Source organism: Ipomoea nil, unplaced genomic scaffold (genome assembly GCF_001879475.1).
Source record: "Ipomoea nil cultivar Tokyo-kokei standard unplaced genomic scaffold, Asagao_1.1 scaffold2283, whole genome shotgun sequence".
Classification (NCBI taxonomy): domain Eukaryota; kingdom Viridiplantae; phylum Streptophyta; class Magnoliopsida; order Solanales; family Convolvulaceae; genus Ipomoea; species Ipomoea nil.
In genome coordinates, this window is record NW_017618711.1 from 1081879 (window position 1) to 1104071 (window position 22193).

General features: G+C 36.1%; 3 protein-coding genes across 11 annotated transcripts; 2 read left to right on the top strand and 1 right to left on the bottom strand.

Annotated features, from left to right (window-relative positions):
• Positions 1–895: 895 nt before the first annotated feature.
• LOC109151390 (N-(5'-phosphoribosyl)anthranilate isomerase 1, chloroplastic-like) lies at positions 896–3308 on the top strand. Of its 2 annotated transcripts, XM_019299400.1 has the most exons (6): positions 896–950; positions 1040–1076; positions 1252–1305; positions 1815–2173; positions 2256–2422; positions 2815–3308. In XM_019299400.1, exons 2-6 carry the CDS (start codon positions 1058–1060, stop codon positions 3035–3037), a joined length of 822 nt encoding a protein of 273 aa, XP_019154945.1. In that variant the 5' UTR covers positions 896–950; positions 1040–1057; the 3' UTR covers positions 3038–3308. The 2 variants fall into 2 exon arrangements, with proteins under 2 accessions (XP_019154945.1, XP_019154944.1); XM_019299399.1 differs by having other exon boundaries at positions 902–1076.
• A 1973-nt stretch (positions 3309–5281) lies between these two features.
• Positions 5282–8865, top strand: LOC109151392. Of its 3 annotated transcripts, none has more exons than XM_019299402.1 (7): positions 5282–5355; positions 6128–6394; positions 6836–6886; positions 7735–7982; positions 8130–8231; positions 8312–8383; positions 8470–8865. In XM_019299402.1, exons 2-7 carry the CDS (start codon positions 6160–6162, stop codon positions 8476–8478), a joined length of 717 nt encoding a protein of 238 aa, XP_019154947.1. In that variant the 5' UTR covers positions 5282–5355; positions 6128–6159; the 3' UTR covers positions 8479–8865. The 3 variants fall into 3 exon arrangements, with proteins under 3 accessions (XP_019154947.1, XP_019154948.1, XP_019154946.1); XM_019299401.1 differs by lacking the exon at positions 5282–5355 and adding an exon at positions 5421–5566; XM_019299403.1 differs by lacking the exons at positions 5282–5355; positions 8312–8383; positions 8470–8865 and adding an exon at positions 5362–5566 and having other exon boundaries at positions 8046–8223.
• A 1767-nt stretch (positions 8866–10632) lies between these two features.
• LOC109151323 (DNA ligase 6) lies at positions 10633–21390 on the bottom strand. 6 transcript variants are annotated; one of them, XM_019299283.1, is made up of 19 exons: positions 18920–21384; positions 18693–18810; positions 18467–18548; positions 17662–17764; positions 17423–17519; positions 16786–16888; positions 16350–16469; positions 16090–16137; positions 14993–15090; positions 14801–14866; positions 14033–14192; positions 13809–13916; positions 13450–13499; positions 12671–12705; positions 12521–12582; positions 12285–12446; positions 12123–12211; positions 11472–11571; positions 10633–11196 (listed from the first exon to the last, which is right to left on the bottom strand). In XM_019299283.1, the coding sequence occupies exons 1-19, from the start codon at positions 21249–21251 to the stop codon at positions 10885–10887; spliced, it is 4245 nt and encodes a 1414-aa protein (XP_019154828.1). In that variant the 5' UTR covers positions 21252–21384; the 3' UTR covers positions 10633–10884. The 6 variants fall into 6 exon arrangements, 5 of the variants coding, with proteins under 5 accessions (XP_019154828.1, XP_019154829.1, XP_019154831.1 ...); XM_019299284.1 differs by lacking the exon at positions 13809–13916; XM_019299286.1 differs by lacking the exons at positions 10633–11196; positions 11472–11571; positions 12123–12211 and having other exon boundaries at positions 12334–12446; positions 12521–12589; positions 18920–21390.
• Between the last annotated feature and the right edge of the window lie 803 nt (positions 21391–22193).

Below are 22193 nucleotides of genomic sequence, written 5' to 3' on the forward strand. Positions count from 1 at the left end.
TCTCCGACATCCTTCCCCTCCTCCGACAGCCTTCCCCTCGTCGCCGGCATCAACAGGGATCAGCCAAAAAAGGGCGTTTCTATTACTTTTGTCCATGACCTTCACCGAAGTGTAATCTACGTCAGGAGCCTCCCCCCAACGTTCAGCCTGTACGGAGTTTCCATGGCTGTGGAGTTATCAAAATGGACATCACTTATTATCGGATAATTATTATTGTCGCCTCTGAAGTATAAATCAGACGGCATGGACACAATTTCGATTCCATTCACAAAGGCATAAGGAGAAGGTGAGAAAGTAAGGTTCAGTTGCTGTTCGATTTGGCCGACGAGAACTTCGACGATGAATTCCTTTTTGCTGTTCGAATGCCGGCGAGAACTTCGACGAGAAGGTGAGAAAGTAAGGTTCAGTTGCTGTTCGAATGGTGGAGGCGGTAAGTATCGACTTCGAGGATCACGGCGCCTCCGAGGAGCAACTCCTCTTGTCGGACACCAACACCGCCGACCGGTCTTGGTGCTTGAACTCCGACGGCTTCCAGAAGGTGTTGAGGAAGAAGAAGAAGTAAATAATTTTTTAATTTTTTTTAACGTTAATGACTGTTTTGCCCCCCTAAATAAAAAATTAAAAAATGTTTAAGATTTTTCGGTGAGATTTGGCCGGCGTGATCAAAATTGATAGAAATTGCATAGTCAAAGTACTAAATTAACATTTTTAAAAGTCAAGTGTTGCAATTAACACAAGTGCAATAGTCAGTGGACCAAAATTGAAATTTTCTCATTATGCGAATATATTTATAATATTCCAAGTTCCAATAAAACACAGTAGTGTTAATGACTGAAATAGGAGAAATGTGAAGGCAATGATAAAAATAGAAAATTTTTAAAAAGTGGACAATATAGAAAAATTCACCGCCTTGTTTGGTTTCGGGAATTTCACAATCCTTGCGCCTCTTCTCCTCCGCTGCTTATCTCTGCCTCTTTCTCGCGCTCTATCACTCGTCTCGTCTCATCTCATCTCGTCTAGATAAGACTGTCTAACATAGTAGAAGAAGAAGAAAACGATGCTCTGTGTTCGTGGGGGTATACTCTCTCTGCTTCTTTCTCATTTCATTTAAATATACATTTGCACTAGCATACACAAGTGGCCTGAAATGCACATTAAGTGTTTGTCAATTTTCCCCATAGAAGGTTTTTTTTTGGGTTTGGCGTTACTTGCAAATACATTTCCTACCTAGATGGCGAATTTGTTTTTCAGGGCTAAATGCGGGGATCCAGCTTAAACCCGACATCAAAAACTTGCTCGCGCGAGGTAATCAAGAATTTCAAGTTTTCAATTCTCTCACTCTCTCTGTTTTTTTTTTTTTTTTTTTTTTTTTTTTGGTTTGGTTTTGGTTTTCATACGACTTCATCATTTTAGTAAAAATGCAAGGAGTTGAGCAATTAAGTGGATACAAATCCAAAAATTCCCTTTTTAATGAATTATTTGGAAAAATGGGTGGGAGGAAATTTGAGGAGCTTCAACCTGTGGTGTATTAGGAACTTTTCAATGCACAACAAGGTGTGCATTTAATCCAACATGTTGGAATTGCTGTTGTTAGTTAAATAATGCTCCTGATTCTCTTTGCACAATATAAAAATCTTCCCAAACAGATGTGCATAATACTTTAAGAAAGTGAAATTCTGTTCAGTAGTGCCTTTTTATGGAATGTTTTCTTCTGTAAAACTGGGAGCATTGTGCATGTGAATTACTGATAACTAGTTATTTTTGCCGGCTCATAATGCATTGATTGTTGTCTTGTATATTCATTCATTCTGCAGATCTGTCAAGTATAGAAACACATTCTGCTTGCATCAAAACTTCCTCAAGGAACAGAACACGCATGTTGAAGTCAACGAAAGTATCCTGTGCTCACAACGAGCAACAAGAGAAAAGACATTTAGTCAAAATGTGTGGAATTACATCAGCTAGAGATGCTGCTTTGGCAGCAGAAGCTGGTGCAGATTTTATAGGTATGATTATATGGCCTAACTCAAAGCGTTCTATTTCACTAACTGTTGCAAAGGAAATTTCAAAAGTTGCAAGGGAATATGGAGCAAAGCCTGTTGGGGTCTTTGTAGATGATGATGCTGATACAATACTGAAAGCATCTGATGCAGCAGACCTTGAATTGGTTCAGGTAAATAACTCGTGTATATTAATTGCCTTCTTAGATTACTTAGTTGTTCTTCTTCAGCACATAACATGTAAAAACGATGCAGCTTCATGGGACTGGTTCACGAGATGCTTTTCCGATTCTAGTGAAGGAGGAAAAACAAGTAATATATGTTCTTCATGCAAATGAAGATGGAGAACTTTTGAACACTATTTCTGATGAAGAGTCTTCTATGGTTGACTGGGTTCTAGTTGATAGTGCCAAAGGTGGCAGGTATCAGCAAATCCTACTATTTCTATGCTCTCAAGTTTTCATGCCAATTCATCAATCTCTAAAGCTTAGTTCGCTACATCTTATAAAGATTGGATAGGAACCAACTTTAAGTAATTGCTTGGGTGTTCTTGTGTTTCGGGTTTTGTTACACTACTTACTGAATTGGTCGATGAAATGCTTGATTTGTCTTTTTTTAACTAACCTATAAATTGCATTGTGAATTTATTCATACCATAGACATTTCAACAACTTAATATTTACAAGAAGAATGCTTTTCTGTTTAGTCAAACTTTAAATTTCTTAATTTGCAGAGTTACTGAACAGCGTGGTGAAATTAAGGTTTTTTTTTTTTTTTTTTTCTCCCTTAAATGAAAAATATATTTACTTTGCAGTGGTAAAGGATTCAATTGGGCACGCTTTAAGCTCCCGCCGATCAGAAGTAAATACGGGTGGCTCTTGGCTGGAGGGATTTACCCCGGGAATGTATGTGAAGCGCTTTCTACTCTAAAACCGCATGGAGTTGATGTCAGCAGCGGCATTTGTGCTCCAGATGGGATTCAAAAGGATAAGTTGCAGATACTCTCCTTCATGAATGCGGTGAATTCTCTATGTTAGATGACATTACTAATGCAAACAGACCTTGTGTTAGAGTACGAGCAGAGCTGTGTTAAGAGTACCTCTTTATATAGAGGGTCTTTGAGCCATTCTTATATAAAGAGTGCAAGATTATTAGCATACATTATTTCTCATTTTGGTTCACTTCACTTGCTCTGGTCAAAAAGGTGCAACATGATTGGACAATTAGAACAATGTTGAATGAACATTATTGAAAGCACTCTGCATTAGTGCAATGGCATTCTTGTTAATCAGGTTTGAATTATGAATATTCATTCTTGTGTACCAACTGTGTCTGGGATGGGGTCCATCTTCTCATGAAATGAGATGAGGGTACATCAATGGTGGCATTGAGTTAGGCAATGCTAGGAAGCTGGTGCTACGGATAATTAGGGATGACAATGAAGCGGAGAGCATATCCCCTCCTCAATACTCACTGCCATACCTATGTGAGTACAAAAAATCTTGCTCAATCCCGCCATTTTGTCCAAACCTCCCTATTGGAACAAGATACAAATAACTTGTGGGGTGTAGATACAATTGACATTCATACACAAATACACAATCTTGCAATTTGTGGTAGTACTTGATAATATGGGAACTAAATTGCATCATGTTTGCATATAAAACTACTCCCTCTATTGTATTTTATATCTGAGAGTAAATTTAACTTCTCGTTCTTCAATTTTTTTTGTAAATATGTAATTTTTAAATTTGACTTTTGTTTCCAATAAATTTTTTAATATAATTTCTAAATACATAACTAATGTTCAATTAAATAATACATAATATTGAAGACTTGATTAAGCCTCAAGTGACAAAGGAGTTTCTTTGTGGGGAAGATCTTAGAGATAATTCGGGTTCGATTTCAACAAGTGGCACTTCTCCTTTGGTCGGGTTTAAAAAAAAAAATTCAAGACTTGATTGAGTCCAGAGAGCATGTCCTTCTACGAGAATTTTCACGATTTATTATTCCATCAATTATTTCTTCATTTTATTTAGATTATCCGCTTACATGGCACCCCAAAATTATGAGTTTTTTTTTTAGATTGAGACAAATGCTTACCGATCTTGACTTTCAATTTGATCTCATCTTACTTTATGTAAAGATATATTATCAATTTTTTCAAATATTTTTATAGCTTTTGCTAAATAATCAAATTGTTCATATGTTAGTTTGAAAATCTCTTTTTATGTCCGGTTGTAAGGACTAAGGAGTGGCTTGGCCACCCGCCTTCTTTTATTTGTTATGTTTTGTACTCGGAATTTGGTTAATGATAGTTTCTTTGTGTTGGAAAAAATAGCTTAAAATAGCATAAAATGACATGTTAAGTGACTATTTTGTGGTATAATTATCAGTGGGGTCCACTTTTGATTTGGGTTGGGTCAAAATAGATTTGGATTCTTCGTAGTGAGACGAAGAGATTGATATATTGTATGTTCAAAACGGATAATGGGTGAATGATATATTGATTCTCAAAGTAGACCCATTTGAGTTGGAAAATGAAGGGAAAAAGTGAGCTTTTGTCCCACATTGGTTTGGGAAGAAGATTTGCCATTTTGCCCCACTATTTATACAAGAGCTTTTGTTAACCTTATTGAATTGTATAATATAGAGGCTCTCTCTTGTGGGCAAGGAGAGTGGAGGTGCAAAAATGAGATTGAAAAGGTTGGCTCAAGCCTAATCTTGTGTGCGCTTGCACCAGCGTGCATGAAACCTTGGTATCATTTTCCAAATTGTTTCTTTTCTTGGTTAATAACAATATTAATATTGTTGTTACGGAGAATTAATTCTAATTTTAAATTTGAATTAAAATCCATGTTAATGGTTGTTGTTACCGGAGTTGTAAGGGTGCCCGCCTAAATTAAAAGCTATTCAACTCCTCAACCCCTATATAAGAAAGAGGAGTTTATTCAACTCCTCAACCCCTATATAAGAAAGAGGAGTTGGGCAGTAAAATTTTACACACAACAAGAAAGTATACAGCCTACCGCCAGATCACAGCAAGGAAGAGTGATTGCTTGACTCTTGCTAAAACCCAACACCAAACACTACCAAATTCTCACAGCTTTCATTCCCTTATTTTCAAGAAAAATAATAATTTTATTTTATAGATTATTATTTGTTTTTCACCGTTGGATATCCAACACTTTGTTGCTTCAAAAAGAAAAAAAGAAAAATTGTTAATGCACTATTCCATAACAATTTTCAACCAATAATATCCTGACCCGCCTTCTCTGATCATTGACCAAAACCCTGCTCCCATCTCGCCTCTGCGCCTTCGCTCATCCCTGCATCGCTATCGCCAGTTTTCAAGGTTCAAACTGAAAATTGAAAATCTTTTATATATTCTTCGTTCTTCAACTTTAAGAGGGATAAATAAATTATCTTGGAAAAGGACAAACAGGCGAAATTTACGTTCTTAATCAATGCTTACCTACGCACAATCATATATATGTTTTGCTGTTGATCTGTGAAGCTTTTTATTGCGGGCCGCAGTTTTGCAAGTCTAGAGAACTGAAGAGAAAGTTCGTTTCTCTTTTTCTTCTAATTTGTGATTTTATTATTTTAAATAGCCGTTGATATTCTATTGTTTAATTTTCACATCCTGGTAACTGGTAAGATGATCGGATGCAAATTTTAGAAAAATTTAATGTAATTAGAATATATAATCGTTTCTGTGAAATTCACTTACAGACTTACCATTCACACAATGCTTTGTTTGTAATACCAGAATGGAGAATGTTTGTATGACAAAAATGGGAAAAGCATGTGTAGATGATTGTGATTAGAGAAGAAAGATTTGGGATTTTTTTAGTTAGTTTTTTTAATCACCTGGTTAGTCTATTGCTCTACTAGATCACTCACTGGGAAATGGGAATATGCCTGACAGGACTATTATTTTATTTCTTATGTTAGTTGAAGCAAACCCACTTTTGAATTTGGATTTTCCATGGGATTGATGTCTTTTAACGAATCTGCTAAAGGTGCAGCTCGATTGGAAAGTAGAAAACTGTGCTAATTCCAGTAGTTGCGGATGGATTGGATTTGGAATTTGGATTCAGTGCTTCTCTGATAATTATTTGCAGGTGTGAATATTAGGGGTAAAGTGGTAAACGAAATGATAAAAAGGCGATTTTACAAGCTTGAACATGGGGATAGAGATGCTCCTTCTGAGTCATCTTCATCTTCCTCTGACTCTGAATTAGAGACTAAAGCAACAGAAGAAGATCAGGGACAAGAAAATCATGAAGAAGAAGATGATGATAAGGATGACTACAAAGACAGTAGTGATGATTATAAAAATAGAGTCACCGAAATGCAAAAGCAAAATATAACAGGTTCTTCATTGTCTGGTAAGTCCCTGACCAATTTTAATTCCTTGTTGGCCTCTTCATACTCAATCTCTGGTAAAGTTGATTAATTGTGGGTGCTTTCATTCTCCTTAAAGAGAACAATAAATTAAGGAAAAGAAAACAGTGATCATTTACTTCCAAATTCAAACTCTTATGATAGTGTTTAAATCAAACTTCCACTGTTAGTTGTTTTATAATAAGACTAACTGTAGTTGTTTTTAGACTTGAATTTAAGTTATGACATGGTTTCATTGCTGAAGCTAGGAATGACAATGGGGTGGGGTGGGGTGGGGGATATATTCCTGCGCCCCACACCCGCATTCCCACCCTGCACCCGCGCCATCCCTCATCCCTGGGATGCGGGTAGAATTGCCATCCCTAGCTGAAGCTCTTAATTTCCTTGTGTTCTCACCTTCTTTTTTTCTTTATTCCTATATGCAGGATATGAGAGTGAAGATAGCTCTGCGCATGAAGTCAATCTAGACTCTTCAGGTTGAACTGTTAAATGCAGTTACTTCCTGTTCTAGTCTTTGTTGTCCACATGGCATTGCTGTGCATATATTTTTGTGCAATATGCTTAAAATCTTCTGTACTGCATAGGAGAGGTTATACATGTAAAGTGGGGACTCTTCAGTTTCCCTTCCCTTCTGAATAAGGTTATTTCGTTATGCTTTGTTTCTCCACAGCCTTTATAATGGGGAACGAAAGAAATTTGTAGTAGGGAAAAGACCAAAAAGTTAACTGTCCATTTATTTATTTTCCACTTACTGTTGGAGTAGATAATTCCTTGTTCTAGTTTCCTAGTTAATGTCACTTCCATTGCTTCTTTGGGAAAAAAGGGTTTAAGGTTTTCTGACTTATGAGGAACATTTGAAGGCAACTATAATCGTATACTAGGTCTACTATATATCCCAAACATCAAGGTCAAGAGATAAACCACATGAAGCTCATTCTATTCTGTATCATATCTGTCACCTCAATTAGAATTTATAGAAAATAACTTCATCACTTGAATGCTAACTGGAAAATTTGTTCAAGCCCAAGAGGTAAAAGTGTTCAGGTACTTAATCACTTTAATTTTGGATGAGATAATCAGGTTGAATGCCTACAAGAGCTGAATATAGTTTGTTAATGTTGCTTCAATTTGCAGCACCATTGCAAACTTAATTGTCTGCCACATATATTTGGTATGGAATATTTGAGTTTTTTCATGTATACTTCTAGCACAACGCTCCCTTGGCCTTTTATCTTCTTTCCCAATTGATGTAGATAATTTAAATCCTTTGTCATTATTCATTGTTTTAAAGCTTTCTAATTTTTAGTATTGTTATTACTGGCAGGGCCTCCAACAAGTGATGATGATATTGAAACTTTAAATGACAGAAAAAGCATCAGTGAAAATCATTTGTTTAGCAGGGGCATTGGTGAATCAGATAATATTCAGCATAAAACTGTGACCAAAGTGGATGATATGCCTGGTGAACGTTCAAACTACATCCTGAAGCATAAATCTGTTTTCAAGTGCAGGATATGTCCTAGAATTGTCTGCTTGTCAGAGGAGACTTTGAATATTCATCTGAAATCCAAAGTAAGTATTTACTCTGACAACTTTTCTGTTCCAAATCAAAATGAAATATCCTCATTGCTGAAGAATTGGGGTCTGTTTACTCGGGAATCTGTTATATGTCCTCCGCCAGTTAACTGATTAACAGAGGGCACTGCATTTTATTGTTAGAGGCATGCCAGATCTGAGAAATTACTAAAAGAAGGTAGGCTAAAGCTTATGCTCAATGATAATGGGAAAATTGATGGAGAAGAGGAGCATTCAAGGAGAAAGGTATGCTCTTCTGCATTTTGGATCTTGATTAACCTGATACTCATGTAGGTTGCTCAATTTATTTGTTTAATACGTCATAGGAAAAGACAGTGCCAGTAACAAAGAGAAAGAAAGGATTCAAGAGGCAGAGGTGGGGGAAGAGGTCACGGAAGGTATAATAATGTTGATTCATCTGCCTATGTTGCTTATGCTGTGATTACATATAAAATAGACTGAGTGCATGTTGATTCTATAAAAGACATTGTAGGAAAACAAAAAAACTATTTGAGCATGGATAATACAAGAACAAAGATCGAGTCCAAGATAGGGTGGAAAAATGACAGCTGAGAAATATGCGATCAGTGGTTGACTTGTGATATGGGCAAGATGAGGGAAGCTACAGGAACTTTGCAATAAGGAAGCGGCAGGAGAAGTTGAAAGTAAGCTTTTGATTATGGCTTTTAAGCAGAAGTATCATTTCGGACTGACAGAAACCGTTCTTTCCCAAAATTTTGAGCAGGTAGTGGGGTGGTTTAGTACTAAGACTAGAATTTTGTGAATGGATGTCGGTCCTTTGGCATGAAGAACAGAAGTTTATATTAGGAGTGAGATAAAATTTTGAAGACCCTTTATTTGATCCATAAATTTTCATCAATTCTTGGTCTTCTTGATTGTGCCAAATTTTTAGATGTTATTTCTTGAAGATATGCCAATGATATGAATACTGGAAGAAGTTTGTAGTGTCCTTGACCTTTAGTCCAACAAACCTTAGGGTTATGAACAAATCATAGCACAGATATTACCATTGATACAAGGTTCGTGTATCCTTGCTGCATGAGAGAGAAAAGTAAGAAGAAAAAAGTTAGGGTGACTGTCAATTGGCGACTATCCTAATGTGCTGATTGGGTAGAGTTGGTGTGTGCAACAGACATCACTCTTTAATGACTTTTTAAAATTCAAGGAAAAAAATTTAGTTTTAATACTTAAAACTTTATTTTCTCTCGTTCTCCTTCCATTTCTCCCTCACATTATCTTATTCTCAAAAAGTAAAAATTTAACATTTTGAGCTAATGGAGATGCTCTAAGAGCAACCTTGACAAGTTCAATTTTTTTTGTCAAATATTTTCTTGCCAAATGAAAGAGAGGGGTGAGAAAGAGGAGAAAAAAAAAATCAAAACTGCTGAAAAAAGTAATTAAATGCAGGCGATTGACGCATTAGCATTCAACTAAAAGGAAGATGTGACATAAATCCTTTGGAAGGCCAACATTCAACAAAGGAAGACATTATATGAACTTTTTCAAAAGCCAGCATTCAGACAAGAGGAAGGCATTATATAAACCCTCACAGAAGTTAACATCTAGGTAAAATGGAGGCATCACTCAAAGCAACCACACCAATAGTTTTTTGATGATTTTTGTCAAATTAAAAAATCAAAGATGGGTTTTTTGTTGATGTGGGCATTGGTTTTTTTAAGTTAAATTTTACTCCTGCAATGTTAAGTTTTTTGTGGGTCCCAATTGAGAGAGATGATAGCAGAGTACTCACTTTGTGCACGTTGGCCGCACATTCAGCGCCCAACTGAGTGCACGCGCCCGCTGGCACGTCTTCTACTTTTTTTTTTAGATGCGACAAACCTTTTTTTTTTTTCCCTTCTTTTCTTTGTTTACTCTCTCGTTGGCACATAAAAAACCGTAAAAAAGTTGAAACTGATGTGGTTGCTCTTAAGCCATATGGGGGATAGTACAAACTACAAAGTCCTTCCAAATAGGAAATGAAGACACCAAGCAATTTTCTAGAATACATCTCGTAGGTAAGAAAGGTCACAATGTAAAGGATTTCCTAAGTTGATTCCCAAGCCAATGAGAGCTTCACCCAAGCATCCTCTATATGGAGGATGAAGGGAAAGTGCAACATTGTAGTCACCACTCACCATCATGTTAGTCTATTCTGCCTAAGGAATACTTTGTAAAGTCAGCTAAAATGGACGGGCACGAATAGTCAAATATAGTTATGTTCATATCATCATAATATTATTATACAATATATTATAAACTTATAATAAATAAATTAAAAGCACAACATGCACATAATATGAACATGATTCACAATGCGAATGGTGGACCCTGATCCACAATATAATGATTGAAAATATTCAATTGAAATAGTAAAACCTCATTTCATAAGTTGAGCACATTTTTAAGGAAAGATAAATCTCATCTTTAATAGTTAGTTTTTTGTACACGTCACAAACTATCTAAAGTAACCTTGCAATATTAAGAGTAAGAGTTCTACTATACGAACTCTTAAATTTTACCCTCTCAACCAAATTACTTAATGTGACAAGCTAGGATAGAACATTTTCATCTTGTGGATCCCAAAAAAAATTGTCTACATCATATATTTGGGAGTAGGGAATAAAAATTGAGAGTAAATTTGAGAGTACCTATAACTTTCCGAGTATTAATACACAAAAGGCCCTACTCCTATACTAAGGAGTAGGGAAGATCTCAAAATTAGTAATGAACTTTGAAGCACAAACTAATCAAGCAAGGGATCACTTCATCCACCATCTATTGCAAAATTGAATTTCCACCAGTGAGTTACAAACTATACACAGCATTCCTTTCCACAGATAACAAGCTACTAGCTCTATATACACAACCCCCAAAATCATTATTTAGGTTCATTGCTGACATCCATTTTTCGAGTCTGAGAGCTAAACATTTCAGCAATATCTGCAGCTATGCTACATTCCTCGGGATTTCTATCAGCAACGGAGTGAATGAACCTTGGAAATCTGACAGAAATACCCCGAGATGGATGAACTAAACCCATGGCTGCATGATGAACTGGTGATACTGTGAACTCAGCACCCCGTATCTCCCAAACTAGTTCGGGAGAAAACCACACATCAGGGACTTCAGCAGTTTGATAGTATGGCGGTTTTTGCCCCAAAATCTTATCCCCAGAGAAGAAGTCTTTCATCTGCAAAAAATGTAGTAAAGAAAGCAACAGTTCAATGTATGAGTATATTTAATTGAAATTATTCTTAGGGAATTATGCATTTATGCAAGCCAGGTCCCAAAGCCCATACCAGCTGCAATGTAATTATGATACAGAGTGTGTGGGGGGGGGGGGGGGTGGGGGGGGGGGGGGGTCGATTATAGGGTAAAAAGAAGTTTCTTAATCAAATTCTCATTACATTTGTTTTCCATATTCATATCCAAACAAAAGGTGGAATATTTCATCAATAAGTTCACCTCTTTATAGAACGCATCTGAGAACCCAGACATGACACGGCAGACGCTCTGATATTCTTCAGTGTCAGGGTTATAACAAGCCATAAGGAAAGGACTATACCTGCAACGCATTAATGAAAGCACATAACAGTCATATGAGCCACACTGGAGTCAACATACATCTCTCTCCAATGTCATTAAAAAGTAGATAGAAGGTATATATATGTGTGTGTATATATATATATATATATATAGGCCAGTGTTCCCGTGTGTCCACCCTTCTCCATGAGTCCGTGTGGACAGATCTGAGCCATTGAATACTTGAGATCAATGGCTTAGATTTGGCCAACTGTGCACTTCACTTGCACAGTTGGCAAAATTTAAGCCATTGATCTCAAGCATTCAATGGCCCAGATCTGTCCACTCGGACTCATATAACAGGATGGACTCATTTGATCACTAGTCTATATATATATATATGAATGTTTTCTTACACAGGCATGTGCTTGCATTACAAAGACTAAGCCCGCTACATTTCATAGATCACAAATTTACCCCAGAAGATATTCCAATAAACTCATCCCAGATCTCCAAGTTGAACTCAAATATGATGTTGCAAGACAACTAAGGAGTAGAAATTATATAAGAAACAGAGATATTAATCATCATTACCATCCTGCTTTCCTTCCGTTCCCGTACCAAGCACCAATGGGCACCAAGTCGAGGGAGTCACTTAATCCTTCCATATAATCTTTCTTAACCTGCAAAATTGAAAAGATAGTTCAGCAGCAGAAACTATATTAAACTGTACAATAACATGTTAAAAAATAATACCTTCAGCCATGCATCAGAGCGCTTTGATGGTGTATACCCAGCATCTACATCCAGAGATTTAACCATAATTCCTTCACATGAAGATTGTAATGCATCATTGACAAAGCAGTTAATCCTTGTTAATGTAGCTTCATTATCTGTAGAAGAATCATCTACTTCTACCTAAAAGAAGGTCGAATTAGTGGCACCAACAGCAACAAAGTGACAAAAATTTAATGCAACCAAAACCAACTTACTGTCATTTCTCTTGCATACTCCAAGTATCCTCCTTTACCCTCACCAAACAAATCCTTCAAATCTGATGGCTTAAAAGGAAAAACGTTAGCATATATTATCCTCTAGGTATAGTAAACAGTAAATATTTACAAAGATAGAGACATGCACACATTTTCGTCTTTGCCGCAGTGGAAGATTCAACAACCTGCCACAAACAGAAATTCTCCAGGCTTCAGAGATCTCCTTTAGCAACACATAAACAGTCCAATATAGATAGGACAGGACAGAGAAAGAAGAAATACCATAGAAAAGCTGGTAAATTTATCAATGCTGTAACAATATTAACTATGTGGAAATCAGAGTAAGGAGAGAATCCAACAACTCGAGAATAAAACAAGATACTGGATTTACTGCTAAGGCCTATTTGAGAATTGCACCTCGTGTGATGCATATCAGGGTATAAATTGTATGCTTATGCATGAAAAATAAATGCAACTTATAACAACAATAAAGCCACATTGACTAAGGAAAGAGTGGGCAAGCACTTGTCTAATGACGATATTACATCATAAAACATCAATATACACAGAATCTCTAGTGCACCATTTCACCTTTACTTCTTCAACTTTAATAAGCTTAAAGTAAATGAAATCTTCCTACAATCAAAACTATGAGTCCAGGAATGCTAAAGGTGTGTCCATCTACAAGACTACAACATGAACCCAAAACAGGATGCTACAGAGATTAGCTTGTGGATGATTAAAGAGCAAACACCCATATGAAGTTATCAAAATCTGTGAACTGCTGTTTTCTGCAGATCCACAAATCAATGTTGCATTTTAAGTAACTGTTAAGAAAGTGCAATAATCTATAATATTAATTGATAGCAGTGCAAGAATATGTGGCAAGACAGTACAACAAATTGAAGAAGTGGTTTGGAGATAATTACTGCGCTCCATTGGCAAACATGATATCAAAGACAAAAATGCATATATCAACCTGGAAGAAGAAAAAAAATATCAGAAAAAGTAGAAATTCTAAGTTCAATAGAGAAGCAAGAAATCACATGATGCCATTGGCGACTAGAATAACTCCAAAATTATTGCAGGAATTTGAAGGATTTAAAGCTGCAGATAAAACTGTTCTTTGCACCACTGAAGAGTAGCAGCACAAGGTGAGCAAATTTTTTGTAACTAAAAGAGGTTAAACCAGAAGAGCTCAAAATTTTCAATCAAATTATGATCTTCTAACAACCCAAGGCGATAGAACTATGTGTATTAATAGTGCATATGCATGGGGATGGTAGACCTTTATTTTATCTAATGTGATCAAGGAATCTTTACTCCCTCTTTCTCGGGAAGATAATTCTTGGAATGACATGAGTTTTGAATCATTTTTCCTATTTATTGCAACCACCTGTTGAGCACAATAATAGGGTATCATCACTCAGTAAACAGCAGAAGTTTCTTAATAACATTACAGTTGTGGCTATTTACTGTGACATTCTGTGCAACTAAGTGCAAAAGCAATACCTCAGCATCTAGTATGAAAGTTTGTCCAGTAAGATTGCATGATTCTTTAATTATATCAACTACATCAGGGAATCTTCTTGTTGTTTCATCCCCATTCCTTGAGAAAATGCGCACAGAGCCATCAGCTAATCTGTGAATCTGGGCTCGCTGGCCATCATACCTGAAAAATATAAGTGTCCAAATTCCTGATTATATATTCTAACATTACAAGTTTTAGTAATAAAAACATATAAAATGGTTGGATATTAAGTTTGTACTTGAAAAACATTTTTTTGCTCTCACTTTTTATAGACATACGACTCATTTCTTCATTAAACTGCATTAAGAAATAATGAATTGGATGGCCTTGGGGACAAAGATCCACCACCCAACACTAGGAGGCTCCATATGTTAAGCAAGTAAAATAATAGTAGAGTTACATTATTACCAAATAATAACAACTTGATAGAAATATTACAATAGCCTCATTTATTCATAGGCTGAGAGGTAGCTAAGGAGTCTCTTGATATTCCAACATGTGTTAATCATGAAACTGAACTCTTCAACTAAAAGCCCATGAAGTTTGAACTTCTAGCAAGAATGACAGAAGCTGCAAACCCACTAGTTTCTTACATTCTTAACAAACTGTTTGGGTTCATGCACCTCCAAATGGATGGCTTGTCTACAAATGCGTGGTTATTTTCTAGTTACATAAAAAGGATGAAAGAACAAGGATGATATACAAACCAGAAATATGTAAAAGAAACTTTTAAGTTCCATGAAACTTACTTGTATTCACATGTAAAGGCTTTGTTTTGAAAACCGTTCAGTACTTGAGAGGCTCCATTAGTAATTCTACCAAGAGAAACAACAGATTTCAACAATAAGGATAACTATGATGATATTGTAAAAGAAACAAGTGCAGGACAGCAGGACTGATTCAGCTAATCATAAAAATGATAGAAACATATGTAAATGTACTTTGCAAGCATTGGCTTGATTGGGATGCCTGGAACCATAGACAAGATCATTGAAGAAAATTCAGTCCCTTTTTCCATTAAAGAAGGAACAAGCAGATCCTGTTCATAATAGATAAATGCCATTAATAAATGAAAAGACATAGAAAAAGTAGAGGAAGAAACTAACAGATTTTTTTCCTACATTTACAAGCTGATAAATACACACGTACTAGTTAGCCTTCATCTATCCTAGACTCCTATCTAACTCTTTGTATATTCTGACTATTTATTTCCATAACACCAACAAGAAAGCATCATTAAAAGAAAAGAAAAAAAAAAAACAAAACAAAAAAAAAAAACAAAAAAAAAAAAACAAAATTTATCATAATATTTCTCATGCATGAAAGCATGTTTTTGGATACTACTAAATAAAACCAAAGTAACAATCTCTCTAGGATAAGTATGACATGAACAGCCAACTACACTAATTAAATATCTGCAAGAAAAATCAACTTTGCAATTCAATACAAAAATTGAAGGCTCTACAACATATTAAATGTGCAAGTCCTTAATGGACAGAAGAATATTCTTATCAGAGTTAAGACTTTTTCCACCAGCTAATCTTCTATATAGAGTACACAACAATGCTCCAATCATCAAACCATGCATGGATAGGTACCAAAAGGTGCGAAAATGTGCAATGTTAATTAAGGAGAACTCCAATTTCAACTTCAGAAACGGAGTAACTAGAAAGAATATTTTGAGCTTTTAAGGAAATGGATGAGAGATCCCATTCCATGACAAAATTGTCCTTAGTCAATCATCAAATTCCACAAGGGAAAAGGAAAGGGGGGAAATGTCAGGAGGTGACATGAAATCATGAGTATCCTTTATTTCCCCCTAAAAATCTTGAAAAAGTGAGACTTCTGTCCTATTTCAGATGTTCAGGAACCTAGTACAGTTATTAGTATGTACTAAAATTAGAATAGCATTACATTTTAAATATACAGGACTTCAGAACAATGGACAGCACATAAATTTGGCAAGTCTTGATGTATTCTTTAAAGGGACTGGAAAATAAGCAAAGAAACCTAAATCAAACACAGGTAAACAACTTACCAAACTGGGAAGAATGTTATATGCTTCAACTACTTCTGTTGAAAGGCGCTAAAATTGAGTGAAAAATGGAATGTTAGCAGCAGGAAGATCCCAACGGCAATAGCAGTAGGTAAACAAAAGAGTCTTAAATAAATGAGGGTATGGATATATTCATCCACAACCACTGGGGAAAAAAGGGATTTCTACTGCAAACAGGAAAAGATGAAAGTATGATTTTGCCCAGAAAAGAAGGGAGAAAGTGAGACAAAAAAACAACAGACCTGTAAATGTTCTTTCATATTGCCAACAAGGTCTTTACTAGAACTAGAATGGATTGCAATTGCTTGAGCAAATGCAGGCAGAATAGTTCTCATCATGGCTCCAATGCGCAAATTTCTAACCTATGTATTAAAAGAATATCAAGAACATGCAAATATGCAATACAAGGTTTAAATCATGCTGGAACAATAATCTGCAAGCCGGGGGGGGGGGGGGGGGGGGGGTGGGGAAACCACACACACACAAACACAAAAAAAATAAAAAAAAATGCTTGCGTGCACCTTCACCACATCTTTTGACATTGGCCAATGAAAATATATTATAGTAAATTCAAAAAGACATTTTTACATTTAGTATTTTGCCTTTAAATATTAGTTGATTCTTATGAACACCATACAAATACTAAACAGCACGACACATTAATTTAAACCAGCATACCAAAGTTCTGACAATAAACTTCATTTCCTTCTCTCTACATGAACGCAAGAGACTCAAAACAAGGCTTTTCTTCCGGATAGTACTCCCACTACCTGTTTGAACACTGACGAATGACGAATCATATCATACATAAGAATAATAATTTTGACAAGAAAGCTAAGATAGAAAAATAATCCACCACTTCCAAGGTTTATTCCAATGGAAAATTTTAAGATATAATAGTTTTGTTATTGAAGAAATAATTTTCAGCATAGGACACATTTCTACAAAGCAAGAAAGAATACTGCAGGAAATGACAACTTACAAATCATACACAGGCCTCCACATCATTAAAGGAATGACTGAATGAGAGTAATGTTTAAGAGAGGGAACACAAAACAAACCACGAAATAGAGCGAGAGAACAGCCTTCACATAGCTGAAGAATGCAAGGGAATCTTTCATAGTAAATAAAACCACATCAACAAAAGAACCCAACAACACATTGAGAGAACCGTTGTGCCATCGTGATGTAATCATGGTTGACACTGGACTGACACCCTCATTGAATTCCAATGGACCATAAATATGTAATTTACAGTCATAGAGCCTTTAAATTACCAAAAACAGAAAAAAAAAAAAATACCCATAACAATTACCTTATCTGTTTGAGTGTGGAAAATACACTTTGAATTGTTAGCGTAGCAGGTGGAGCTAGTAAAGATTGTGTTTGCCGGCAAACTTGAGCAACATCACCTAATTCACTATTGACTGTTTAATAAATGTCCAAATTTTTAAATCAAAGGAAAAATCAAAAGTGCTATTCACCCAATCATAAACAGAAAAGGAAAGAGAGAGAGAGGAAGCTGAAGAATGTAAAAGGCATATATGTTTATACCAAGATCACCAAGATTTTTATACAAATCTTGTATTTTGGCTTTTTTTGCCCCACATGCCTCTTCCAGTGCTGCTATAACAATACTACCACCAATATTCAATTCCTGGATCACCAAAACTACACAACTTAGGTTGATAATAAAGGATTCTTCTAAGAAAATACAATAGTAAATTAGTAATCAGAATAACGGATTCTTCTACAAACAAATAAGAAACTGATTAGTACTTGAGAATCACAAGCAAAACCCCAAAGAAATTCTCTCATAAGATTTCAAAGGTATTAGCCTTCAACAATTATACATGCCCTTTAATAATTTATGAATAAATTCCCTGTATGACAGTAAAAGATCCAAATTCAAGTATTCAACAATTTAGATAGGGAAACTTGGTTCCTTGGATACATAAACCATGATCAGTGCAGGACAAAGGAAATAACCTAAAACAAAGCTTAAAACAAAGCAAACCAAAAGTAACTATTTTCCAGTAACCAAGGAACACATATAATTCATCGCCATGCAATTGCAAGAGAGCTAAATAATTTTTACACACTTTTACACAAGCTAACTTGACTTTATTCATGCCCTCTGATGCCAAGTATTGAATAGTATATTGGTTTGATCAAATAGTAATGTTAAAGTCAAGTCAGCTTTATGTAATAGTGTATAAAATTAGAGTATGCATATAGTATTATTCTAAAAAGTAAGGAAATAATTATCATTTCAAATAAATAAGAAGAGTAACGTCTCATTAATTTCATGGAAATTTCAGGCTTACAAGCAAATAGCCAAACATGGAATTAGACTAACAATATTTTCATGGTCAGGAGCTATCTTGTTTGTGCACAAATACATGGCAGGTAACACATCCTCTGGAGACAAAGCTAGCAAGCTGCAAATAAGAAAAATTGGAATAAAATTGCACAACGTAATGGCACTAAAAGGAAAAACAGTTACTGAAAGTTTCACCACTAGGTAATTTGACATGATGGCACCTAGCAACCAATGATTCTACTATGGAATCAAGGTAACATACCTCCTAAACATGTTGCACAACATTGACGTAGCTTTTACCTTTCCCTTTTCTTCCTCAACCAGTTCAAAAGTTCGTGCAAGATGTAGGTATGGAGCATGCTGTCCACTCCTCCAGCAAGCTGGGGGAAGAGAAGAGGAAAAACACTCTTATGATAAAGTAAATTCATCAAAATGGGTGCAGGAAACATAAACAATGGATTGCAATTAGTAACCATGTAGGATACCAACCATGTTCCAGAGGTGAATATTTTTCTGGTGGAAGCGATACATTTTTTTCAGCAACGTTCTCCATTGATGGTCCATTCAGAACCATATGAACCTCAGCTCCCCATTTTTTAGATGGCTTAGAATCTTGAGAAGAAAGCACCTTTTGAACACATTGAGATTTGACCCCCTTACTGCTATCATCCTGGATATCTTGTTTCACTTCTGTTGCTTCATTGGCATGGTTATAATATATATCCAATGCCCTATTGATGTCACCTTTAGTCTTCTGAATTATAGAAGCAGCATGGCTTTGTAATGATTCATTACCATTAACAATTCGAATAAATTCATCAATCTCATCTTTATATGGCTCAGTAATGGTGGCACTCAGTGCTGCATTTTTATCACTATGGCAATACTCAATTGCAGCTCCATCATTTTCACTTTTGGAGTCAGGAGGCACTGTTTTACTAAAGAACTTTGTTATAGTACATTGCTTTGATCCACTAGAATCCATCTTAGAATTCAGTTTTGCTCTTTTAGAAGATTTAGTTTCAGTATTTCTCTTCTTTTTACTCGGAGAAATACCAATAGTAACTGACTTCTTCCTACTAGAAGATTTATAGTTCTGACTAGGACTTTTACTTAAAGAAACAATGTCATTTCTTTTGAGGCTCTTAAGAGGCCATGGCTCTGAAAAAGAGGATTCACTCTGAGTTAATTTAAAAGGCAATGAAAACTCATTCTTACGGATTTCCTGGGATATAGATGCACAAGATTCGCTGGTTACTACTTGTTCATGAAACTCAGTTTCATGCTCATAAAAATGAGAAACAGCATCAACAAGATTTCTTTCTGAAATCCTAAGTAAATCCATCATCTGTGATCGAATGACCCAAGAGGGCAAGAAGTCTTGAAGTTCTTTTATAGATTCCTCCATGGCATCTTCATCAATGTCTTCTAAGCCTTGTAACTTGGATTCATTTTGAGGAGATGACTCCTCAATATTCTCCAAATTACCATCTTTACTGCCTCTGAGATCTGATAAAACGGGCTCATTCTGTATCTGTGATATCCCTATGTCACAAGCAGGTTTTTTGACAATATTTTCATCCACTCCTTGGATCACACGATGAAATCCCATTAGAAAATCTTGCTTAATAGCCATTTCATCAACCAAGCCAGCAAAATGCTTACGCATGGCATTAGCATGCTTGCTATCAAGCTTCTCAACATCTATACCAACTGTAGGAATAACACACTTAGGTTTCAAAAATTTCACATATTCCCTAAGCTCATCATAGTTTGAATGCTCGCTATATGGCACAAGATGAATTTCAAAGGAATCTTTCTTCCTCACTGGAAACTTATTCCGCTTTACCTCATAACTCCAACCAGTAGGAACAAAGCCCACAACTTTAGAATACCCTTTCTCAGTCATAATCTCTTGTATTCTCACAAAATTAGGCCTAAAAAAGGGCCAGGTCTCACCCAAGACATTCCATCCAACTACATGAATATCAGTTTCAGATTCATCTTCAGTAAAAACTCCATCCTCATGCCCCAAGACTCTCAGAACTAACATTTTTCTATTTTCCACATGGATCTTCCTCTGACATCTCCGTGCAATTTCCATCAAAATCTTCTCTTTCCCGATAACATAAGTAGCAACAAGAAACAGGACACTCTTCAATGAGCCCTCATTCTCAACTCCACTCGACTCTATAACACCAACAATGTAATCAATAGCCTCATCTTGACTGGGAAACACATACTTCGGATTACAATAAGTAGTATCCAGAAAGACAGCATCAGCACCAACAAATGCATTTAGTATATGATCTAACTTCATCGAATTGCAGTACCGAAAATCGCCAGTATGAACATATCGCTCAAACTTACCATTACAACTATGAACCGGAATTTTAAATAGGAACTGAACTGCGCCAGGGCAATGATTAGCATCAACCAGAAATACCTCACAGCCGTCTATTAATACCTGCTTTGATAGGGGTAAAGACACCACAAAGGGTGCCGGGACTTGAAGGACTTCGACAAGGAGGCGAGCAGTGATTGACGAGCAATATATAACACCTCTGGTCCAATTGGGAGAAAGGCCAGTATAGTGGTCGGAGTGGAAATGAGAGAGGAAGTAGGAGATTGAGAAGTCGCCGGCGTGTTTGAAGCCATCGATAATGAAGCGAGTTTTGGGAATAAGTTTGGGTTGGGGGATAGTTGAAGGTAGACTAGGGAGGGGAAGAGAGGGCGGTGGAATTTGGGAGGAAATGGAGTTGAGAGCGGCAGTGTAGATGGATGTGGAGTCTAGGGTTAGGGTTTCGGGTGCAGTGGACATGGCCGCCGCCGAGACGACGACTGTTATGGAAGGGGAATAGCCGAATAGGTCGGTAGTGATCGGAGAAAATTAAAATTGGGAAGATGATTTAGAAACTGTTGGAACTGTTGGCGTGGCGCCTTGTAACTTGTAAAAGCATGGCAATTATGCATGACAAAGTTCACCTTACATGTTAGATTTGGGATAAGTACAAATAAAGAGCAAATTATCAAAATAGTTCCTTTATTGTGTCGATTTTATCAATTCGATCCTACTCATTTTGACTTAACTAATTTCATTATTCGACTATCAAAATTTTAATGGTTTTAGTCCTCCGGTGACTTAAACAACATATTTTGAGGGATATTATTGGAACTTCACTGTAGCACCGATTGTTGTAGCACCAACTGTTTGTTCTGTTTTATATAAATCCATAATTTATACCCAAATTGATACATCATCCACGCCAAACAACGAATCCACGTCTCTAATGTTCTCCATCAACGCTGCTTCTTCCTATCCAACATGGGTGATAGGTCGTCTTCTTCCCAACAATCAGATCAGACAGTGCATCATTATGGTGAGTTCATATCAGCTCCTAATTGTAATTGTGGGCAAGTGTTGAATCTAGAAATTTCATGAACAAATGATAATTCTGGGAGAAGATATTGGAATGCTCACGTTCAAATTTTCTTAACCATGTTAGTGTGAAAAAAGAAGTCAAATTTCTTAAATTTCGAATGTGAAATTTTGTGAATTTTATGTACAGGGCAGTGTATTTGGATGTGGATTTATTAAATGGTTCGATTCTTCAATGTGTTTAAGGTCGAAGAAAATTATTCCAAGACTATTGAGAAGAATAAATCGAAATGAAGAAGAAATTGAGACATTGACAAAGAAGATAAGAGCAGTTGGCAATACTGGCAAATCAAGTGTTAATTTGATGTTTACTGTTAAAGTAGT

Bases quoted from the DNA above. Each gene is read 5' to 3' on its own strand.
- LOC109151390 (XM_019299400.1), top strand. The intron at 1,306-1,814 runs GTAATCAAGAAT...TTCATTCTGCAG, and splicing joins CAAAAACTTGCTCGCGCGAG to ATCTGTCAAGTATAGAAACA. The intron at 2,423-2,814 runs GTATCAGCAAAT...TTTACTTTGCAG, and splicing joins GATAGTGCCAAAGGTGGCAG to TGGTAAAGGATTCAATTGGG.
- LOC109151392 (XM_019299402.1), top strand. From the start codon at position 6,160: ATGATAAAAAGGCGATTTTACAAGCTTGAACATGGGGATAGAGATGCT. The intron at 6,887-7,734 runs GTTGAACTGTTA...TATTACTGGCAG, and splicing joins AGTCAATCTAGACTCTTCAG to GGCCTCCAACAAGTGATGAT. The intron at 8,232-8,311 runs GTATGCTCTTCT...AATACGTCATAG, and splicing joins AGGAGCATTCAAGGAGAAAG to GAAAAGACAGTGCCAGTAAC.
- LOC109151323 (XM_019299283.1), bottom strand. From the start codon at position 21,251: ATGTCCACTGCACCCGAAACCCTAACCCTAGACTCCACATCCATCTAC. The intron at 17,765-18,466 runs GTTAGTCTAATT...TTGGTGATCCAG, and splicing joins CTCCTGACCATGAAAATATT to GAATTGAATATTGGTGGTAG. The intron at 14,193-14,800 runs GTAAGTTTCATG...TATATTTTTCAG, and splicing joins GCCTTTACATGTGAATACAA to GTATGATGGCCAGCGAGCCC.